Source organism: Asterias rubens, chromosome 19 (genome assembly GCF_902459465.1).
Source record: "Asterias rubens chromosome 19, eAstRub1.3, whole genome shotgun sequence".
Lineage (NCBI taxonomy): Eukaryota > Metazoa > Echinodermata > Asteroidea > Forcipulatida > Asteriidae > Asterias > Asterias rubens.
The window spans coordinates 806,985-830,600 of NC_047080.1; the positions used below are offsets into that span (position 1 = coordinate 806,985).

The window sequence follows — 23,616 nt, forward strand, 5'->3', positions numbered from 1 at the left end:
CATAACCACCACTATCAGCAAAAACCATCCTTTATCGATAATTGATCATCCTGTTAAACATAAACAGCTGGAGATAAAAGCGATAACAACCACCCAAACATTATTATTTAATGCACTAATATGGTTTATTTTCAGCACATAATGCAGTTTTGTATCTCTTTAATAAACCATGCCCCTCCCGTCGTATCTCCGTCCCTGGTACTTGGCTTGTAACTCATAGCGCCGTGAAGTATTCGAAGTGCACCCGTTAAATCAAGGGTCGGCCGAGTGCAATGACATGTGACATTTCCACATGTGCGCACTCAGATCAGTGTTGTTTATTGTGGCGCTTCCTTCCTGTGTGAGAAACACCATGGTCGTCAGCTCAAAAGATAGCAGGATTTTTTGACCATTTTCCCTTGAAAAATGCCACATTGTCAGCGTGTAATTTTGTCCTCAAGCTGTTGGTGAAATAGTGCTGGACAATGTCAGACCAGGCTAAGCTAAAGGAGAGCCTTAAAAAGTCCATTAAAGCACTTGTCATCTCAGCACCGCTCGGACTGACTGTAAAAGAAGTTGAACTAGACTATGCAACTTACGAGGGTCGACCTCTACCATACAGGCAACTGGGCTACACAACATGCCAAGATTTCTTACAAGACATTCCAGATGCTGTGCGTTCTGTATGGGAGAGGGGTCATCTGGTGGTTCGAGCTGTCGCAGACAGCTCAACAAGACATATTCAAAGTCTTGTTTCTAGACAGAAAGTCGACGTTCAAAAATGTCTGAAGAAAAGACGAGCAAGTACGCGAAAACCAGTTCAAAGACAAGTTGTAGTGTCTGTTGCCAAATCGTTGAACGTACCTGTTGGGTCATCTTCGTCAAGCCATCAGAGAGCCTGGCGTCCAGGAGGAGGCGGTTCATCATATCGAACATCGCCCTCGCCTGGCATTGCTTACAACTCACGCCCCAAACCACGAGGCCCACCTGCAGTACAACCCAGCGTTCCAGCCTATGTCCAGAGTCAGCTTAAAACATTCCTAATTGCCCATCCAAATGGCATTCAAAGTTCGCATTTTGACAGACTTTTTAGCGAGCAATTTGGTCATACGATCTGCTGCACCAAACTTGGTTTCCAATCACTTCTACATATGTGTCAAGTTTTGTCTGACTTTATTGGTATACAGAAACTGACTGGTGGAGAGTTCAGGATTTATGAGAAATCCAATTGCCCAGGAAGAGTTGTCAGTACTCCAACTGTTGTGAACACTCCCAGAGTTAGTCAGATAGAAAGACGTCCAAGTACAGCTGTAGAGTCACCTAAACCACCGGGTACAACATTTTGTCGCTAAAACCATGCGAACTAAACCCAGTAACTGGGGCGCTGTTGGCCCTACTACTTCTAGAAACTAAGGGAGCCTTTAACCTATAGTTTCTAGAAGTACCGTTGGCCCAGTTACTGGAACTACTTCTACCTCCAGGATTACATTATCCTAGTCTCAAATTTGGCATCCGGCCACCACTTTAATAATTTTGGTACAGAAGGGTTGACAGAGTGTATAAATTCTTTGATGAGCACCAAGACTCAATCTTGCTTAGCAATAACAGATTATCAGCCAACATTGCAAAGAGTTCACATGCGCACTCATCTTTTAGTTTTGTACTTGTGCAGTAGTTTTATTTTTTAAATTCTTTTATTTCTTTATTAATCTGGGTGATATCTATTTCTTGATTCACATAAGAAAGAAGCAAACAAAAAAATCACAAATATTAAAAAAATCGATAACAAAACTTTGAACAACAGTTGTTAATTTCTTTCTATTACAGACAGACAAGAAGAGTCGTACTCCAAACGAGATTCTGTGAGACCTAAGAATGGCCCGAACCATCAAATTGACACACAATGGAGGAACACCAGCCAGGTCAACTCTGCAAGACCATCTGGCCAGAACAGCCGACAAGAAAACCAAGAGACGGTCAACACAAGAGAAAGATCTCCAAGCTACTCCAAAGAACGTTTGGGAAGTGCCTCCTCAATTGATAACACTCTTCAATCGGATCTGTTTGAAACAAAGTTTCTGGAGGAAATACAGCAAGTATGCAAGATTTGCTACAACTCGTGTACTTCTCACGTTTACCTTTTTCTCGCATAACCCAAAAACTCTACAGGTATCTGAGGTCACGCGCACGTTTTAACGCACAGAAAACAGCTATTGTCCAATGATCTGCCTCTTTTTTTTGAGAGTGTGACGTCATGCAATGGGTCTATTCTTATTGTTGTAAATCTACTGTGTATCAATTATCTGGTTTAATATTCTCTAACTAAAGTTTTATATATTTTTGCTGTTGCAGGTTTTGGCAGAGCACCCTGATGGTGTTTGGGCAGCTTATCTACTAGACATGTATAAGGTAACTTAAAGGAATCAGACTTTTGCTAATTAATATATCTTGTAGTTATTATTCAACAAAGATGCACAAGAAAGACACTCAAGCCTTTGAGAAAGATGTACCCTGCTAGGGTTGAAACGTGAGGCCATCATTTATGTTTTTGCAAAGATGCATAATTCAGAGTCTTGTTTTGTATCCTTCAGGAGAAATTTAAGAAGACATTACCAATGATGTCACTGGGTTATTACAGTGTGACTGAGCTAATGGCCGCCATGCCTGAGGTAGTAGCAATCGAACGAGAGCAGAAACAGGGAGACTGGAAGCTATATGATGTGCGGACATACAAACCAAAGACTAACTTACAGAACAACACAAGTAAGTTATTTCAAATAATTTACTGTAAAGATCAGGCCTGGTTATTATCTTAAGCCCAAAACATTTGCTAAGCATAGACAAAACTTGGTAAGCAAGATTGTCTTCTAATAGCAGCTTTTTAAAATTCGGCCTTGGTTCAATTTCATGTTAAGCACAAACATTTGCTTATTGTAAGCAAGTTTGTCTGCTTATACCAGCTATACAATTATTAGAGCAAACATTTTGATGGACAAATATTTGTTTAAATTAGAAATGAGTCGCCAGCTAAAATAACATTTAAAGTATCCCGATAGTGACTTGCTCCCTTGTAGTATCTGCTTAGCAATTGCAGTGTATTTTGTAGAAATGTTTTACCTTTTTATTCCCAGCGAGTTCAGAGGCAAATGCCACAGCTCAGAGTAGGAAGACTGAAGTGGCAGCTGATCCTTCCAAAGGATTCTTGGAGCTCAAGACAAAGATCAGTCAGATCCTGGAACAGAACTCGGAAGGAGTCTATCTCAAAAGTCTTCCTCTCCTTTACAAAGTAGGCATCTAGTTTAATAGTAGTTTGCTACTAAATGATTGTCAAAGCCTCAAAAATCAGACCCTTTACTTTTGTAAGTTTAGTAAAATTATGTGAACCTTAGCAATGCCCTGTAATAAATGTAAGGTCATAGGTTGGTTTTGTCAATGTAATGCTTCAGATGAGTACAGTGCCCTAGAAAACTTGCCGAGAAAACAGCAATAAATATCTCACATTATGTTCACAATATTTTTAAATTTATACACATTAAGTGAGGTGACAACCAGATATTCAGCTGCGTGAACAGACGCCCACCTATAACCCTAGCTTTAAATATGTTGTGCCATGTCAATTACATTTAAAGAACTTGTGTGTACTTTTCTTTTGCATAACAAAGTTTTGACTTAAAAATATCTTGACTCTTTGTTATGTACAGAAGACTTTTAATGAGACGTTTCCTTTGGAGGAACTTGGTTTGAGAGACATCGAATCCCTTGTCATGATGATGCCTGATATTGTTAATTTAGTCTACAAGGGATATGGTAAGAAAGTTTCAATTCTGCCCAAGAAAAGATGATTGTGTTTGCATGCTTGTAATGTTGCAGAAGGATTATCACCAAGCTCCCAAATTTGTGTAGGTTTTGTAAAACTTTCTTTTGCTTTGAATTTTGTTTCACTTTTAGAATAATAATCAAAGAATAATTCTCAGAGTAGCATCAGTAAGATTGTTGAGATAGACAATGCTATACAATTTATTGACACTCGTAGTGAGTGATTTTCAAGGGCCTTGCAACAGGTGATCAAAGATAAAATTCACTGAAATCAAGTAAAAATCAAACCCATTCAAGGTGACATTTTGCTTTTTTTCAGGACGTCTTCTCCTTGTTCTAGTAGACGAATCGAGAATGGTAAGTAAAAAAATCAATTGTACTCAACCTTCCTGCTTGTTTTAGTTTTGCCCAAACCGAACTCCACACTTGTATCCCAGGCTGTTTTTTAAATCACGGCTCAGGATTTGGCTCTGACTTGGGCAACATCAAAAGTTACTGACAGAGCTCAAGGCCAAACCTAAGCCTTGGTTTTGAAAACAGCCTGAGTCATTTTATCAACTTCATCCCAGGTTCCGCGGAACAAGTCCATTCCTAAGGACGCAGTAGGCTGGGGTTTCGGCTACTCCTACCAGGACTTCCCACCACTTCAGGATTACATCGAGGTGTACGTGGCGACGGTATTCACTCCTCATCGACTCTGCATCCAACTTAAAAACAAACAGAGCAATGAAGACCTGGATAACCTGATGGATAATCTAGAGTAAGTTTCTCACCTTAATTAGGCAACTTCTTAAAATTATTCCAGGATAAACTTCTCCACAGTTTATTTTCCAACTCTTTAGGATATCCCAATTTGGCCAATGTGCCCCCTCAAAAGTTTCTAAACTTCAAAAAGTTGTTTAGCAGAAAATACTGCATGACAAATTTCTTTACTAAGCAAAAATTGAGTCACAACAATGCAAACTTAATGTAATTTTGGCTGGTAATCTGTATTGGCTAAGCAATACTATTCTGTGCTTAGCAAGTTTTTGTGCTTACAGATTTTATGAAATTGTGGCCAGACCTGAAACTATTTAACTTTTACATTTATACTGATTTTGTTAATGACTTGTTTTAATATTTATTTTCTAGATCTGTCTACGCCTATCCTGAAGGGAATAAGTATGAGTTGCCGGAGTCAATGGTAGCTGTAGGTCAAGTTTGCTGCGCTCTGTATCTCAGTGATAATAACTGGCATAGAGCCATTATTACCGGTATACCTATTGTGGACTTTATAGAGGTGGGTTGTGGCTAGTGCCCAGTTTCATAAAGCTATTAAGTAGACAATTCTGCTTAGCAAGTTTCTTTGATCAGCAAGAAATGACCAGGGTACCAGTCGCAGCAATTGTAAATTTATGGTATTCTGGTTGGTTAATCTTTTTTTGCTAAGCAAACTACTTTGTGCTTAGCACGTTTTTGTGCTTATAGGCTTTATGACATTGGGCCCTGATTATTTGCATTGTTACTGTAGCCTGTTTAGGTTGCTTTCCTAGATTCAACAGAATCCATCAGTTTAAAGGAAAGAATGTTTGAAAGATTTTGTTAGACACTTCCCTGAAAACTATTCCAAGATGAGTTGCTGGAAAGTTTATCCACAAAGGATAGTTCATTGAAAAATTGTGTATGGATTGTTTTCAGAATAAGTTTATTCTCAAACAACACAGGTTTCCATTAGGGCCCTGCCTACATTCCTGCATTTTATATATTTATATTTATAATCCTTATTGATGTGGAATCTTTCCTAGGTGCTGTATGTGGATTACGGCACTGTAGCTACTGTCACAAGATCTGCTCTAAGATTGCTCAAGTAAGTTGACATTTTTATAAGTTGAAGGTTTTGTTTGTGCCCTTTTCAGCTCTTGATCTTTTGTGTGCTTTAAACAAATTTATATTCTGTTTTGTTTACTTGAATGGTTGAGATTCTGTTTTAGGTATGATTTTTTGTATTGCGTGCTGTTCATCTTGTTTTGCCTGTGTACTTTTAAATTGATTGTATTATAAATTGTACTGTGTATTTATAAAGAATGTTCACACTTTGTATGATGGCTTTGTATATTTAGACTGCACATTCTGTACGGCTTTTGTATTTTACACTAATTATATTCGGTGTGGTTTTGTACATGTATTTTAGACAGTTTATATTCTGTATTGCTTTGTATTTTTTTTCACATTCTGTATGGGGTGTGTACTTTAGATATTTTACATTCTGTATGGGGTGTGTACTTTAGATATTTTACATTCTGTATGGGGTGTGTACTTTAGATATTTCACATTCTGTATGGGGTGTGTACTTTAGATATTTTACATTCTGTATGGGGTGTGTACTTTAGATATTTCACATTCTGTATGGGGTGTGTACTTTAGATATTTCACATTCTGTATGGGGTGTGTACTTCAGATATTTCACATTCTGTATGGGGTGTGTACTTTAGATATTTTACATTCTGTATGGGGTGTGTACTTTAGATATTTTACATTCTGTATGGGGTGTGTACTTTAGATATTTTACATTCTGTATGGGGTGTGTACTTTAGATATTTCACATTCTGTATGGGGTGTGTACTTTAGATATTTCACATTCTGTATGGGGTGTGTACTTTAGATATTTCACATTCTGTATGGGGTGTGTACTTTAGATATTTTACATTCTGTATGGGGTGTGTACTTTAGATATTTTACATTCTGTATGGGGTGTGTACTTTAGATATTTCACATTCTTTATGGGGTGTGTACTTTAGATATTTCACATTCTGTATGGGGTGTGTACTTTAGATATTTCACATTCTGTATGGGGTGTGTACTTTAGATATTTTACATTCTGTATGGGGTGTGTACTTTAGATATTTCACATTCTGTATGGGGTGTGTACTTTAGATATTTCACATTCTGTATGGGGTGTGTACTTTAGATATTTCACATTCTGTATGGGGTGTGTACTTTAGATATTTCACATTCTGTATGGGGTGTGTACTTTAGACTGTTTACATTCTGTATGCCTTTGTATTTTTGTTATTTAACATTCTGCATGACTTGCATTATTGACTGTTCACTTCTGTATGGCTTTGTATTTGTTATTTCTTTTGTCAATTTGGTAATGATACAAATAATAATGATTTAAAATTGAAGTTAGTTGTACTTTTTATTGAAACGATATTTCTATTTGGTTTTCAGGTCTAGCTTCTTAAGATTACCCGTCCAAGCCTTCAATGGACGCCTTGCCTACATTGAACCAGCTGAGGTGAGATGACTTGACAACTTATTTGTGTCTTCATCCATAAACTTACTTACAAGTAGAGCTTACAAACTCCGTCTTCCCTAACTTGTTAACAATTGCAGTCAACTGAATTCCACTCTTGCCCGAACTTAGTATTTTGGCTCTGGAATTAGTCTGGTGTATTTTATGTGTATGTGTATCAATTCTTGAACAGTAAAGTTGAGAGGGAACCAGACCTTGCTTTGTTAGTTGTCAATACTGAACTATATTTTCTGGGTTTTTTTTTTAGGAGAAATGGACGCAGCATGCCAGAGACAGACTCTTAGCCTTGACGGCTGGAAAACCTCTCATCGCCCTCATCACAGAAATTCAGGTAATTTATTCCCCTGAAAGGATATCACCCAAGAACTCCTAGCTGTCAAATTCTACGGGTTTAGCATTTACCTTACTGACTCCTTCAAAATTGACTGGAGTATTTGAATGGTTTAGGAGGATTGAGGCTTTTTTAACATTCACCTCCTAGAAGGGATCCCACGCAAGTCATATGGGTTGATTTTGAGGTGGTATATTGAGTATTGAGGTGGTATGCTTCATTAGCTTTGAGCCTTCATTAACTCTGAGGCTTCGTTATCTTTAAGGCATGGTAAAGTTTGAGGCGGGTTGTCTTATAGGCTTCATTGTCGTATAGGCTTCATTGTTTTTTAGGCTTCAAGGTCTTTGAGATTTCATTGTCCTGAAGGCTTCATAAACTTTGAGGCTTCTTTTCTTTGAAGCTTCATTGTCATAAAAATCTGTTCTTTTTTGTTTTTTGTTTTTTTTTTAACTGAAGAGAGCAGAGTTGTATCTGTTACTGAGTGACACAACAACGGATGAAGACATCCACATCAACGATGCCTTGGTGGAGGATGGGCTAGCTCTATTTGAGGCAAGATCAATTGAAGAACATCATGCTCCTTCCAAGGTAATTCCCAACGCTAAGAAATCAACAACTTTGTCCCACAAAGTTGTGTGCTTTCAGATGCTTGATTTCAAGACCTCAAAATCTAATTCTGAGGTCTCGAAACCAAATTCGTGGAAAATTTCTTCTTTCTTGAAAACTACATTAATTACTTCAGAGGGAGCTGTTTCTCACGATGTTTTATACTATCAACAGCTCCACGTTACACATTACCAAGTTAGGAAGTAAGGTTTTATGCTGATAATTATTTTGAGTAATTACCAATAGTGTCCACTGCCTTTAAAATATAACTTGCTCTTTCTTGCTCTAGCATCAAGATTGCGAGTTTTCCGATGATGAATTAACACAAGCCGAGTTTGAATTCATGACCTTACAAGACGTCACTGAAAGTGAAGATGCATCTGGGAATCCTGAGTACGATGTTGAGAATTATGAGGCGGTGGTGAGTTCACCAGAGCCGCATGAGACTCTGGCTGATTCAAAAGGTACATAGTAGTGGATGTGGATGTGGGGGCTAAGTGTTGGTTGATGGTTGTTGAAAGATATGGTTGATGTATTTAAAGTTTGGTGGATGTATATGCATTATCGTTGGTTGATTTATAACTAAAGATATGTGGTATGTGTCTAGTTGGAAGACGCTGCTCTAGAATTTTAACGGTTGGGTTTTATATGCCTGGGATTGTGTTCTTAGAGCTCGAGAAAGTACTGAGTATACAGTGCTAACACACATCGGTGTTTTGGTCTTTGTGTTAATCTGTAATAGAACGTATGTATCTCCCTTTCTTTCAATATTAAGATGAAGATGCAGCACCCAGCAGTCTTCAGAACCCACCACCAGGTCTTCCACTTCCAGGTCTTCTATCTCCCTCCAGAGAAAATCGAATAAATAAGGGCCCCACACCCAACGATAACGGTAAATGAAACCTCGCACATCATTCAAGTTTTCCTGCTACTTCCCCTTAAGTTACCGTGATGAATTTGTACATTTGTGAACTGTATAAGGTTTGCGGTGACACCATGTAAACATCTCTTTTGTGAACTGTTAGTTCTACTTTCTCTTTTGTGAACTGTTAGTTCTACTTGGTATTTTCCACCATGCATAGGCCCAAGTCTTATCTTGCAAGTACCAACCTTGTTCCTCTTAAAATACCGAAACAGTATAACCATTCCATTAATACCCCTCTCCACTTGCAGACAGAGGTTCGAATCCCTCCTTGGACAGTGAAGATTCTAGGGCTAGTGATATGCCTTATTTGGAAGAATCACCAGGCGATGGTCGATGGATTGTTAAACGGTGAGTTGAACAAAAGTTAATTAGAAATCTTTTGTCTTTTTTAAAATCATTGTTTGGGCTGTAGGTTTGGCTTTTGATGTGTCAGTGACGCTGAGATAGATGGATGGTGCCGAAGACAAAGTTTTTTTGTTTTGTTTTTTAGATCTGTGTAATAGGAAGTAACTATTTTACTTTCTTTCAATTAATTTGTGCTCTTTTTCACTACCTGCTGGAGAGGAGAGCAATTTATTTTATTTTATAGGAATTGCTTGGGCCTCCAGCTGCTGGTTCTCTTCTTGCCTCTCTATTTTAATTCCTTTTGTTGTATCTTTTAATGTTTTTACTAATGTGCAGTATTGTGTTTTCTCATTGTTTTTAATTATTAATCGTTGTGTACAAATTCTGCACTTATTACATGTTTAACTGTATTTCTCTCTTGGGTGAATAACTGTATGGATTTTAATAGGTTTTCTTTTAATTGTTCAGCGCCTAGGAGCATGTCTACATGGATAGGCGCTATATAAATTTCCATTATTATTATTATTATTATTATTATTACATTATTATTATTATTATTATTATTTTTTTTTATTTGCCTGAGAAATGAAACAAATGTACATTTAAATATAAACATCACAGATCTTTGAGAACTTAGAAAAACATTTGATACCTCGATTTTTCAACATGTTTGTATTCTTTCTATTTTTAGCGTTGATCTTGATGAGGGTTACCAGGTCCATCTTATTAATCATGAGAATGAGGTTTGTTTAACCATTGCCGAGGTTACCTCGTTCCTATGTGACGATGATTCGGATCCGGAAGAAGCCCTCTGTTGTCTGGTAATTATTTACAAATTGAACAGGAATTTTAAAGTGGCAACATTGTTTGAAGATAAAGCTTTATCAAGTAATACACCACAAGGGATAGCTCTGTCCTTTTTTTCTGACTTTGACAAAATAGGGAGACTGCCAATATGGGGCTAGATAGCTCAGTTGGTAGAGGGCGGCCACATTAATCTGAAGGGCGTTGGTTCGAATCCTGCTATAATAAACTTATCTTTGATTATTCTCTTCAAGCATAGTTGAATCCTTGATTCTGATTCTGAATCCTTGATTCTGATAACATTGAGAGTTTGATATTAACCTATATTGCATGGCCAATGTTAAACCATGTTCTTTATTGCACTGTTGTAATGAACATTCAAGCTACGTGTCAAGTTTGCTTGAAGATAAATCTGTATCACAGCAGGGATGATGCTTCTTTTTTGAAAAGAGCAAGAGCACATAAGCAAAATCTCCTTGGTAAAGTGCCCCTCTATGAGGAAATTGTTCTTTTCTATTGGCACATTTCAGGGGGCACCAAGGCATTGACCACAGCCTGGATGACCAGGGGCAATAGAGGCAATCGCCTCATATTGGATACCTAAGACCAATATTCAGCTAAGCCGAACTCAAGCTTGTTGAACAACTAAAATTATTGCTGATCAAATTCATGTTACAGGTCAGTGAACTCATGGTTGATATTCCGTTATTGATGGCCGATGAGAAGGAACACCCAAGACTCTTCAGAGAACTAAGAAGGTCCCTTAAAACTCACCCTTTTTTAAAAGAAAACATTTTGTTGTCATTTTTACTACTAATCATTCACAACTCTTCTCCTTGATGACTTCTTGTAAGACTTTTTGCATGGGTTTTCTTAGCAGGCCTAATTGTGTATTTGCAAAAACTGTAATTTTGATTTGTGCATAAATTAAATGTGTCTGTGTAACTTTTATATTAGAGTATATAGTTGGCCTAATTTAAAATTTCGCTTATAAATTTATTGAATTGATTTTTTTGGTCTGTTTAACTTTTATATTTGAGTATATAGTTGGCCTAACTTATAATTTCGCTTATAAATTTATTGAATTGAGTTTATGGTATCACATGCAGTGAAGTTTGTGCATATCACTTGAACATATTTCAAAGTTGGGTTTCCACCATGAACTATTATTAACTATGATCCACTTCTATAAATTGTTCTTATTATAGTAATTATTTATAAAAAAAATATTTAAAAAATATTGTTTGTTTTTACAGGATGGAGGTACTGGATAGCACAGATCTGAGTTTGGACTTAGTCACCATGATGCCTTTTACCAGGTAGGTATCTGAAGTAACTGTCTATATTCAAATAATTTAGGTTTGAAAAAGATTGAATTAAAATGTTGTAATCCTGCCTGCTGAATGTTGTGTGTTTTTCAACCACATCTGAAGTAATTGTCTGGATTCAAATAATTTAGTTTTGAATAAGATTTAATTGAAATGATGTAATCCTGCTGAAGGTTATGTGTTTTTCATTGACAGTGCTCTGTTGTTGTTGGGCTGCTCTGGTACTGTTAGCATGGAGATAGTGCAGCAGCTACAAGAGAAGACTGAAGACCTGGGCGTTCTTGGGGTAATTGTGACTTATGATATTCTCCACTTGTTTGTTAAACACTGCCCACCATAACATCTTTCTAGCATTGGTGTGGGCAAGGGATGGAAACATTGTCAATTAAAAATTAAACCCCCAAAACACAACCCAGTTATCATATTGTGAAAGCTTATAGGCTGTGCCAACTTATGGCAATAATAACAATTATAACAAACGGCACTATACAGAGATTCATTAAAAATGGTTATAAAAAGGAAAGGTAACAAATACTGTAGTAAATTTTCTTGGTTCAAACCAAAATTAATTACAAAGTACCCAGTCAGTTTCCCTTGGGGTTTATTACTTGGAAATTTCAATTCTAATTCTCAATAAATATTGAATATGATATACGTAAAGGATCCAGATCAAATGTAATGTTTAATACGATTTGGACACCAAGGGGATTTTTATTCTGGATGATTGGGGCAAGACATGAAATTTATTTTGGGATGCCAAATATTTACAACAATGTCTTATTATTTTTCTCAAAGGATATGTTTGGGAGTGATGTCAGTGATAATGCTATGGATGACCTTGGTCTGGCTCTGGAGTTGGATGAGCTGAAAATGACTCTGGAAACACTTCAGTACAAAAGGTAAACATAGTAGCTAGATATATAAACATTTATTATTGTTTTGTTTGAACATGACTTCTACATTATCTTTGTATGCTAGGCAACATGGGTCATGCTTAGCAGGTTTTTGGGGTACCCGTTTTGTATAACAATGTAATTACAAGGCCGCTTGCTGGCTTCTGCTAAGCAAACTTTTGGTGGTAACCAGATTTTTGAAAGTGCCCCGCTATGAACCATATACAATTAATACACAAGGCATGGTATTTTGGTGGGTAATTAGGAAGATCTTACTTGCTCTTTCCAGGAAGCGTCTTGTGAGCGCTATGATGCAGAACACAGATATGAACTTTGTTGATGAGCTGTCTCATATAGAAGAGAAGATTCAAGAGATCACGAAGATGGCCGAGACGACTGAAGCTATCATTCAACAGAGGGCGCTAGACGGTAGGTATATTTTTCACCTGATATATTTGTTACCAAATAGCGTCCTTCAAAAGTCTCCATTCGAAGGTAAATTGTATGCAAAATAATCAATCTATAGATATTTTTTCTATGATAACTAAGTACATTTTTTTTCTTAAATTTCATTGTTTTGATCCGTTGCTTTTTAATACAGGAGATAAAATGGCTTTGAAGTCTAATCCGAGTACGTCTACTGAGGACGTAAAAGTTACTTCACCATCAAACGCCAATGAATCAAACACTGGTTCACTAAGCCAAGGACAAATACCAGACAGTCCAGAGCGGTCATCGACAAGCAGTAATCCAAAGTCTGCAAGTAAGCTTGTCATGGCTGTAGAACCTTCGCTAAGAGATTTAGATCTAAACAAAACAGCAGCACAGGGGAAAGTGCCTATGCCACCCCTTCAAGAGCCAGAAGTATACGAAGCAGCTCCGCCACGCCCACCTGAGCCTACAGCAGTCAGTGCCCCACAGTACCACGCCCCACCTACGCAGCTCACACAGCCAGACATCCGGTTTCCATATATGCCATACGCCCAGTTCCCAAATTCAGAGTTTGTATCCCGCTCTAATCAGTATTTTCCACGACTCTCGTTCCCACCACCACCCAGTGGTTATCATCACCAAGGTTCGGGTGACTTTATCCCTCAGTTGTACCCAAACCAGCCGTCGTGGATGGAACCTGTACCCCAAGGGACATTCCTGCATCTACCCCCACCAAACCTTGGTCCCATGTCACATGTCCCACCACCACCGAGACCTTTCATGGGTACTTTGCCACCTAGGTACTGTCCCAACTCAGGAGGGCGCTGGATGCCCGGCCCAGGCCAGGGTCAAGGGATGTGGTGACCGGGAAGTTGCATGAGTTGCTGACAAGAAATGTGTAACTCATTCCATGGTAATGCACAAACGTGAAAAAAAATGAAGCCATTCTAATGGTGCTACAACTGAAGTTTATTTTTTAAACTTGTTAATCTTTTTTAAAGAGTCTTGATGTTAAAAGAACTATTATGTTGTTGAAATGCTGCAGGTATTAAGCATGCAATTTTTTTATGATTTGTGTTTTTACATAAGTGCCTTGCAAAGAATAGCCTCCCTGAGGAGAAAGGAAACATGCATAACAGCCATTTTGTAATATTTGAGTTTAGCATGAAAGGATAATGTTCCTTAAAAGTAATCCATACTTGTTCATAAAAGTTGGACTTGCATTTTTAGGTGTTGGAGATGAAATCGTTGCGTCGGTGCAATTTTGTGCCTCGATATTTTATATTAACGTGTATCTTACACACACAAAAACATGGTGAATTTTTTGTTATCTTGCCCCATAACTATTGGTTTTGTGTGTAATCCAGGTTTAGTTATTATACATGGTTTGTAAAGCTGGCAAAATAGTGGCAGTGTTAAATATGTGTGAAATCAACCATTATATATAAATACATGACGTAACAAAATCTGTGAAAATTTGGGCTGAGTCTGTTGTGAGTCTCGTCGGGAGAAAAATAGTGAAAACCATGCACAATTTTTCGCATTTAAACAAACTCATAACAATAGAAATCAGCTAATCGGATACAGTTTTCTTAAAATGACTTCATTTCAGAGAGAAATATTTCTCCGAAGTTTTTTTCTTCTAGTAATTGTTTGAGCTACAGTAAGCTTCAGACTTAAATTTAACAATGATTTTTTCCCGTGCCATTCCTGCATAAAACCTTGAAGTTTGATATTTAGATATATGATATTTAGATATTGCGTGTAACATAAATACGAGATGCACCTCGATTGCACCTACGGAACGATATTAGGCTAGAAATGTACATTTGATCAAACAGTATTTTTAGTGGTGGATAGAAAAAGATTATTTTATTTTACAAAGATGGTGGTTTGATAAAAGTGACTGCAGATCAACTGAAACTTTACTTTTTTTATTTATGTATTAAACTCTATTATCAACATTTGACATGATAACTTGAATTATATTTAAGTTGTGTACTTGTGTTTATTTCTGCACACAATAGTTGTCCTTCTCAGTCTACAAGTCGCCAACATTCCAAACCAATCTGGCGCAACTATTTTGACGAGTTATACATAAAGCTATGTGGAATTTGTTTCCCCTTGTTAGTAACCAATGTTGTAACTTGATGCAAAGAAAACTCTCTTGAAACACTCGAGTCTGTACAGAAATGTGTTTATTTACTTACATGTGTACACCAGAAAAACACTGTTTTCCCCAATTATTAGTGGAAGGAAAGTATTTACATGAATCTGGAAAAATAAAAAAATCCTGTAAACCATGATTTTATTAGATTTCCTACAATATAAAGAATCAAACTAAAAATATTTATGATATTTTTTCCTTCATTTAATCAAAGAATCATTTATTTATTTATTTTCCCCATTTTTACGTCGCTGCCACTTTGCCTATTCAATTTGCACCCAACAAACAATGATTAACCACTACCTGTCATGTCAAAATGGCGGGCATGGTTCTATAGAGCTGCTTCCTGAAAATTAACTTCTCTGTCGTTACTTTTCAGTTAACAAGCCTTCACTAAGAAATGACATTGTTACTTTCCAGTTAACAATCCTTCACTTAGAAATCAGTTTTTTTTTTACCTTTGACCTCATATGTTAGTCATAAGGGCAACACTAAATGTTATGCTTTTCACTTCAAGTGTGTATTCAACAAAGTCCAAAGTTAAGTACGTTACAAAAGCTTTTTAAATAAGAAAATAAAGGAACAAATCAATTCTTAACAACAAGCTGGTCAGGTAAGCTCACTTCCTTGGGTATTCTCCGCTCTAATTTACAAGTTGAATCTTTATTTGGTAAATTTAATTAATTACCGACATTTGAATGTCACTTCTAATGCAATACTATCGTATGCAAAATTCTGCCAGTCATATTGTTAGTATTATTGGTGAAAACTTACACTTTTACTTTTGTTTATATTTACAATGTATTTAATATGTACACTTTGACATGTTACTTAAACTCTACTGTGGTTTTCTAAGGTCTGTTATTCAATTAGTTATTGGTCACCTTCCCTGTATACCTACTTACAGTTTACCAACTTAATTCTCAAACACAAAATGGGGATCAGACTATTTTTCCCCTCCCGGCCTCACTTTGGATAAATAGACAGACCTTCATCATGCTACCACCATGTTGGTCAAGTTCCCTGTGTACAACAGCAATAACAAATGATGATTCTTATTATATCAACAAGGGATCTGACTATGATGGCTCTTCAAAGATGCGGATGGGGTCTGAACTTGAGCCGAGGACCACAAACACTTTAAAAGCTAGAGTTGTAAAGCACGCCTGCAGTTGTATTATGTAATAGCATCCATTGTATAGAAGAAATCACCCTCTCTTAAAATCTGAGATTCGTCTTGTGCTTGACCATGTACCTAGATGAGAGAAAAGATTTACAATCATTAGTTTTATGACTAAGACAGGCTCTTTAAAGACAAATAATAATAACAATAAGACTTGTTATGCGCACGTATCCACCCTGCTAGGTGTTCAAGGTGAGACAAAGTTCAAATTTGAAGAAAACAAAAATCAAAATGTTGAAGTTTAGAGAAGTATTAAAGCATGAAATGTCTTTAAAAAATGAACTCAATATTCACTCTCCTAAAGATAATGATGTATTTTCACAACTAACTCTTCAATATTCATTCTCCAAAATCAGATCCAGAATCTTATAAAGCGCAATTGTAAAAATATTGTGCTTCACAAAAAAAAAGAAAACTTCATCAGTAATGGGAACACACTAGAATAAATAGGTTTTGAGATTGAGCTTGAAAGCCTCAATTGTTGGTGAGTATCTTATGGTCTGATGTAATTGATTCCAGAGAAATGTCTTTTGGTTTGACCTGCAGCAACATCAATACAATATTATCTTCTACTCACCTGTCTAGAATCTCCCAGAACTTGAGCAGGCTGGCTCGATCCAAATGCCGCTTCTGACGACTGATGTCAAGAACCTGAAGGTTCCATTTCTTAACATTGGGGTCCAGTTTCATCTCCGTGAATTTGATGTGGAAACCACGGACTACAGATATTCAAAAAAGAAAAGAGTAATAATTGATTAAATATACCCCTTGCAAGTGATGTCACACGCTAAAAAAAACGCCTTCAATGGAATTTAAAGTGGCAAATGATTGGACGGGTGCTGTTTTGTGCGCAAGTTACCAATCCACTACCAAAGTGGATACAGAGCACTAGATATTAGCTGAAGTTGATTTTCAAATCTGACTTACTTCTTGCAAAGATGTCCACTGGAGATCCATCTGAAAGGAGCCAAGGCCAGCCCTTGAACTGCCATGCAGGACCCTGTACAAATACCGCTACCACACGGTCCCTACAAACGCAAAGAAAATGGTGATAATAAGTTTGGGTTGTAGGTATGGACTGTAGTTGTAATGTTGCAATTTATGTCGAAGCCACACGGCATCTCAAGCCTGCCCAGTGATCTTGGTCCAGATGACTAGGTTCAGCATGGAAGTACGCAGCTCTTCAGTGTTGGGTGTACGTTAATGTTGCAGAACAGGGTGAAACGTACTACAGTCACAACCAAAATACATCACACAGTCAATCGAAATGATCCACTACACAGAACTGTTAAGCAAAAGCGTCACAAAGTGTTAAGCTGATTTGGATCTACTTGCCAGTCTTGTGGTGTGAGCTTATTGATGGTGTCCATGACTCTGTAAGGTACTGTGCTGCCATCTTCTTTCCTTCGTTGGATGAGGACGTCGTTTTCTTTACGAGCACCTTGAGCTTTCTTCTCCTCGGATGTGAAGAATCTAAGAGGTCAAAGACAATCCCAGATAAGATAAGACTTCCTCACTTGGTGAAAATAGGAAAGTTTGTCAACATTTCTCAAAGTTACACTACATCATTGGTTTTCTAAAAGAGTAAGTTGTCCATCTTGTGGATTCTGATAAACACAGCATCCAACTAATATTAAAAAATAAAATATTTTGATAGAGACTTTGTGATTTTTCATTTACACATGCTCATTTCAACTGAGGCAATCAAAAAAGAAAATGAGGTTTTTGAGTGTTTTCCAAATGCTATTTTCCCAATTCTCTGAAGGATTTGTACTTTCGAAGCAACATATTTTCCATATGTCCATGCAGTGTTTTGTTTTGATGATGTAGTTTCTGAGGTCTTGCATGGGTAGGGTAGTAATGAGCATTAAAGCAGTGATCCATCACTATTTCATGGTGTGATCTGCTTCTTTACGCTCACAAAAATAAGGGCAATGCTTGAGCTTGTGATGTCATATGCAAGGGGTCGTTAACATTAACACATTGAAAAGATGGATGAGTGATGGCTGACAACTACTCACTTCAAATCTTGTAAGATATCCTTTGTATTGTAGAGAGTGATAAGCGAAGTAGTAGCCGCTGGAATGATAATGATGGGTGTACGTGATACACGCTTCTGGGGCGTCTGTGGTTTAGGTTGAGCTACAATCTCTTGGCGAGGAGGTTGGACTGGGGCCTGTGCCTTCCGTGCACTAGCACCTTCCTGTGTAGACAAGTAAACAATAATAAGTCAAGATTTTGTTCTCTCCATTTTTGCAAACAAGTGACTGATTGCACCTACGGAAGCCAATTTTGCATGATTGACGAATGATAAGTTGATAAGTTGAATAATATTTTAGTTTGCAAACCTCAAAGTAAAATTTACTGATGGTTTCAACTGGAGAAGTAAAACCTCTAAAAACCAAGTATTGTTTGAGAACTTCTTCAGAAACCTTGACCTGATAATGACACAAGATGCATCTAAACAAAAACAACTTGGAGTAGTGATTCAAAACTTACCGTTACAGATTTCAATGTCATACCGTGGTATGTTCCACTAGTGTCGATTTTAAAGCCCTCAGTTTCTATAAAAGAAGAGAAACATAATGAAAGTTTCAATTATTCAGCCCTTTTGTTATTTTGTATGCGTCTATCAAAAGTAACAAGAAAATACAGTACATTTTGACTGTTTAAAAAAAACCCTGTTTATTTTAAGATTAAGAAAAAATGGTACACAACTTGTTCTGTTCATAATGGACAGATGCAAACTTCTAAAGGGGTTGGGGCAGCAGGACAGATGACTCATTCTAAGAAGGGCATGGGGCAGCAGGACAGATTACTCATTCTAAGAAGGGCATGGGGCAGCAGGACAGATGACTCATTCTAAGAAGGGCATGGGGCAGCAGGACAGATGACTCATTCTAAGAAGGGCAAGGGGCAGCAGGACAGATGACTCATTCTAAGAAGGGCATGGGGCAGCAGGAAAGATGACTCATTCTAACAAGGGCATGGGGCAGCAGGACAGATGACTCATTCTAAGAAGGGCATGGGGCAGCAGGACAGATGACTCATTCTAAGAAGGGCAAGGGGCAGCAGGACAGATGACTCATTCTAAGAAGGGCATGGGGCAGCAGGACAGATGACTCATTCTAAGAAGGGTATGGGGCAGCAGGACAGATGACTCATTCTAAGAAGGGCAAGGGGCAGCAGGACAGATGACTCATTCTAAGAAGGTCAAGGCAGTTTTCTGTTGTTAAGGGCACCTCTACGAGGAAGAATTTAAGATTCATTGGGGCAATACAAATTGCAACAAGGCTATGATCGGAGGCATGGTGGCAATAGTCTCCTTTGCCAGAGCAGACAAATTAATCTAAAACAATATTTTATTACTGACCTTCTTTTCCTCTGAATCTCTCTTGATCGTAACGGTTATACTGTGTCTGAGTTTGCACTTTTCTTCTTGGATCCTGCTGTGGTTGCAAATTGTCAACGAGAGTTTGTTACAGAATAAAGATATCAAACAAATGAGCTGAGACAGAGACAGAATGCATATATGGACAGCAATATTTTGTTTAAAAGACAACAATATTTTGTTGTGTTGTTACATTTAAAATGAGTGCATAAACCCAAGAAAAACAGCTGGAGAAAATGGGTACATATGGAGAAAACCAGACATGTAAATCTAGAGTGCTGAGTAAATATGTTACCTGTTGAGCTGGTGTTTGTTCTGTTCTCTGCTGTGTGGTGGGTTTAGTGTGTTTTCCATCTTCTTGAGCCTTCACTGATTGTAGGATTGCAAAGACGTTCTTGGAGAAGTCCTTCAGAACAGAAAAAAGATTATAAACTTCCTGAAAGCCATGTATTATCCTGCAACAGTGCTGCATAAATTCCTATAAGGATAGTCTTTTCTAGATGGGTAGCACCAACATCCCTTCTCAGGGGTAACACGGTCAGGCTCGATTGTGTGTGGTGAGCCCCTTCTCTTAATCAAAAGTGTATGTGTGGTCTTTAACATGCATCACACACTGGACAAACAGCTTTACATCTCATATTAGGGACAAAGCAATAACAAGCAAGTGTCTTACTTAAGGACACTAATTTCACAACCCACACCCTGCTAATCGGAAACATCAGAGCCCTAGTCCAGAGCCCTTGGCTGCTCGGCCTTGACATGCCAGTAAGTTTTATCACAATGGTAAAAACAGAATCAAATAAAACTGAACTTGTCAAAAAGTAAACTATTTTTTTAACATCTAACCTTCCTTACAACCTATTAATCTCACCTTGCCAGTGCTCTGTAGAATTGATGCTCTTGTCCGCCACAGTCTCTCTCGACTCATAATATCTCTAGTGACATCCACTTCAGCGTCGATGAAACTACGCTGTTCCAAAATCCCTGTGCCTAGGTCATCGTCGTCCACTTTGATAGTTGTTCGCTTTTTGGCTCGCAGCTTAGCCTTGATGGCGGCAATTTTTTCAACAGACATAGTGTCTGAGAGGGACCTTAAGAATTAATTAGAGAAAAAAAAATACTCATCATTTAAACTAGGTTGTTTATCTTTAACCAGCCACCGATTTCAAGAAATGCTAGGATCACTCCTATCTCAAGTACGGACGAGTAGTTCGTCCTTACTTAGGATGGGTTCAATGCGCCCTAACGAATATAGTAACAAAACCTTGCTCGTTCTAAGTCCTAAGATTAATCCCAGGAAGAGTTTGATCAAATCAATGGAAGAACAAGGTGTTAATGAAGATCAATGGCGGACAACTAGATTACTGTATAATATGCAATTCTGTACCTGATTTGATCAGTGGTTACCACGGCGCCTTCCTTAGGAGCTTCCAATCTGGCTGCAAGACGCTCCTATAAAGTAAACAAACAAATTATTGTCTTATTTTGCAGAAGTCATAATCAGGCCCAAATGTACATGCTTAAAGTGAATACAAAAAACACATTGGTGGTTTGAATGGTTTTTAAGGAGAATTTTAAGAAAACTTTATCAGATACACAGTTGTAGAAATCTTGTGTTTCTCTTCAGATTATGTTGACATGACTGGACGAAAACAATTTCAGACAAATAGGGAGACCACCAACAAAGGGCTAGAAAGCTCAGCTGGTATAGAGCCGTTAATCCGTAGGTTGTTGGTTCAAATCCTGTTCTAGTAAAATTGTCTTTCAGAAAGGAAGTCTGAGGAAACTTTTGTTTCTTTTAAGGCCTGGTTCTACCATCTATGATTAGTTTGTACCTTGTCTTGTCTGACTTGCTCCTCCTCAAACCGAACTTTCTTTGACGGATCATTCTGATTATCATCTATGGTGCGTTTGTTGGCTGTAAATTAAGACACAAATCATTATTTATCTAATTTGTAATAAATAAATAAAACATCAACATTAGAGATACACTTTGGAGGGCTTAAGAAAATGATCAAGTTATGAGCAATAATAATAATTTTAAAATAGTGATAAATAATTTCCTTTACTGCAAACAAAGATCCTAGTAATTTCACAGTTGAACACGTCATCCTTTATTTTGCCACCTCACTTTTGCAATTTGCTCGGCTTCGCTTTATGAAATTAGTCAAGATGTCACCGTGTTATTATATTTTTCAACAATACTCTCCCAAGCATCCGATATTTGCATAACATTTGTAGTCCCCCTCTGCATCCAAGGATATTCAAAGGAGCAAGTTGCAGTAAAATTCAATAAAAAAACAGTAGGAAGATGAAGTTGGACTCTTTGGAGTCTATAAATACTCACTTGTTGGCTGTCTCTGTATAGCAATCTCCAGTGGAGCACTTTTGTCAATACTAGCCGATGTTGCTGTAGGTAGAATTATACAACAATATTATCAGGAAACTAGATTGCACTTTTTAGAAACATATTTTAACTTTGTCAAATAGTTACTGGTGCTTTGGTCTTATAAGGGCAAGGCAGCTATTCTTTGTGAAGGGCACCTCCATATGGGAAGTGTCAATGCATTTTTCAAGGAGCACCAAGGCAATGACCAGGGGGGACTAGAGTTATAGTTTAATAAAAGTTTACAATGTTCATTTGTTTTTCTCCACAATACAGGAACTTTCTGATTAAAACAATACGGAATTTTCAATATCTGTTTAAATTAAAGTTTCATTGTTTTAAAACCTGCTTCTCATCTATGAGCCCAGTTGAGGTGCCCCTTTGATAATGACCTTGTCCTCATTCCAGGTCTGTTATACGTACCTGTCTCTCCTTTGAGGTAGCCCAGAAGACCTCTTCTGTCTGGGCGACGAACAACAGGAACATTTGCTGCCTGTAAATTAAATAAACCAATTATTGTAATTACATTTTGAATCTTTAAAAAATATTGCACTTTTTTAATAAGTCATGAAATGGTTAGAGAACGGACCAGCTTTCAAAATGATGAATGACAAGCAAAACGGAGAGGGACAACATTAGGGCTAGCGATTTCAGTTTGCGGAGCGTCATTATGTTTTAATCAGATAAAAACTGTAGGTAGCTCTATTCAACTGTTTTTTTGTTTAACCTAAAACTACTTTACCCAGTCACTTCCCCTGCAGTGTACTACTTGAAATTTAATGATTTACTATTTAGAAAAAAATAGGCCGTTAAATTAATTAGGTATGCACAAATATTTACTGTTGTTTTAGCAAACTTAACAGCTGGTACAAATACTTACTGCAGCATGTCGGACATAGTTGGGATGGGAAAGATTGATGTGTTTCAGGAGGAATAAGATTGAGTCCACTGGATAGTATTCTTTGGATTCTCCAGCGTCTTTCCCGGTTCTAAATAATTGGGGAAAACAAAACAAAGGATTTCAAAATCAAATTCAAGAAAAGTCAAGATGATGTATTTTATTTTTACCATTATCCCCATTGATTACATTAATATTAATAAAGTCTTAAAGAGGTTAATATTGTAGCTGTTTTGTTAGGGCCTACATCATCATAAAAATACTAAGTACAATGCAATATTTTTCAACACCATTAATCACTATACAAAAATATGACAAGCCTTCAAAAAAGTTATGAAGTTAACCATGTTTGTGTACTGTTGTCCCTAAAAAACAGCACTAAACAGTCGTCGGGAACAATACACAGCAGGCGATGATGTACGACATGTCGATGTTGAAAAAGTATGACTGCATTGACATTCTTAACTATGAATTTGAGCACAATAAAACGAATACTCACCCCCAGATTCCGTAATTAGTCTTAGCATCTTTAGGCCAAGAGAATTCTCCGAAGATAACTCGACCCTCCTGTTCAGTTATCTCCTTTTTCGCGATGGTATACTCGCGAATAAATTTAAGAACATCTGCCATGATGTACAAAGTTATTGGAACTAAACTGTAGTCTGGTGGACGTTTCTAACGCCGACAGACCACCGACGTTTAGCTGCGAAAGCATCAAATGCGGCGGTGACAAGACTCTTCTCAAGCTCACTCTATCGTTCAACCTCTGACCTTTTACTAACCTTTGACACTGACATCACAGTTAACGGCACTCTCGTCAATGGTGGCGCCCTACCA

General features: G+C 37.5%; 2 protein-coding genes across 4 annotated transcripts; one reads left to right on the top strand and one right to left on the bottom strand.

Annotated features, from left to right (window-relative positions):
* The first annotated feature begins 302 nt into the window (after window positions 1-302).
* LOC117302990 (tudor domain-containing protein 5-like) lies at window positions 303-15,666 on the top strand. 2 transcript variants are annotated; one of them, XM_033787006.1, is made up of 23 exons: window positions 303-1,311; window positions 1,801-2,075; window positions 2,332-2,388; window positions 2,571-2,742; window positions 3,111-3,265; window positions 3,681-3,786; window positions 4,115-4,152; window positions 4,365-4,555; window positions 4,927-5,074; window positions 5,580-5,641; window positions 7,006-7,072; window positions 7,338-7,421; window positions 7,878-8,009; window positions 8,317-8,491; window positions 8,803-8,919; window positions 9,201-9,300; window positions 9,989-10,118; window positions 10,780-10,859; window positions 11,358-11,420; window positions 11,625-11,715; window positions 12,225-12,328; window positions 12,612-12,751; window positions 12,924-15,666. In XM_033787006.1, the coding sequence occupies exons 1-23, from the start codon at window positions 465-467 to the stop codon at window positions 13,616-13,618; spliced, it is 4,029 nt and encodes a 1,342-aa protein (XP_033642897.1). In that variant the 5' UTR covers window positions 303-464; the 3' UTR covers window positions 13,619-15,666. The 2 variants fall into 2 exon arrangements, with proteins under 2 accessions (XP_033642897.1, XP_033642898.1); XM_033787007.1 differs by having other exon boundaries at window positions 1,807-2,075.
* Window positions 14,936-23,420, bottom strand: LOC117302991 (parafibromin-like). 2 transcript variants are annotated; one of them, XM_033787010.1, is made up of 15 exons: window positions 23,279-23,420; window positions 22,762-22,870; window positions 22,305-22,374; window positions 21,843-21,905; window positions 21,331-21,413; window positions 20,883-20,947; window positions 20,367-20,586; window positions 19,791-19,901; window positions 19,478-19,550; window positions 18,604-18,668; window positions 18,126-18,307; window positions 17,440-17,577; window positions 17,032-17,132; window positions 16,682-16,823; window positions 14,936-16,176 (listed from the first exon to the last, which is right to left on the bottom strand). In XM_033787010.1, the coding sequence occupies exons 1-15, from the start codon at window positions 23,407-23,409 to the stop codon at window positions 16,140-16,142; spliced, it is 1,590 nt and encodes a 529-aa protein (XP_033642901.1). In that variant the 5' UTR covers window positions 23,410-23,420; the 3' UTR covers window positions 14,936-16,139. The 2 variants fall into 2 exon arrangements, with proteins under 2 accessions (XP_033642901.1, XP_033642899.1); XM_033787008.1 differs by having other exon boundaries at window positions 19,478-19,553.
* Window positions 23,421-23,616: the final 196 nt, after the last annotated feature.

Excerpts from the sequence above, each read along its gene's own strand:
- LOC117302990 (XM_033787006.1), top strand. The coding sequence starts at position 465 with ATGTCAGACCAGGCTAAGCTAAAGGAGAGCCTTAAAAAGTCCATTAAA. Across the intron at positions 4,556-4,926 it reads AACCTGATGGATAATCTAGA|ATCTGTCTACGCCTATCCTG; the intron begins GTAAGTTTCTCA and ends TTTATTTTCTAG. Across the intron at positions 7,073-7,337 it reads CCTACATTGAACCAGCTGAG|GAGAAATGGACGCAGCATGC; the intron begins GTGAGATGACTT and ends TTTTTTTTTTAG.
- LOC117302991 (XM_033787008.1), bottom strand. The coding sequence starts at position 23,409 with ATGGCAGATGTTCTTAAATTTATTCGCGAGTATACCATCGCGAAAAAG. Across the intron at positions 20,587-20,882 it reads GTAACCACTGATCAAATCAG|GTCCCTCTCAGACACTATGT; the intron begins GTACAGAATTGC and ends TTAATTCTTAAG. Across the intron at positions 19,902-20,366 it reads TTCTACAGAGCACTGGCAAG|GACTTCTCCAAGAACGTCTT; the intron begins GTGAGATTAATA and ends TCTGTTCTGAAG.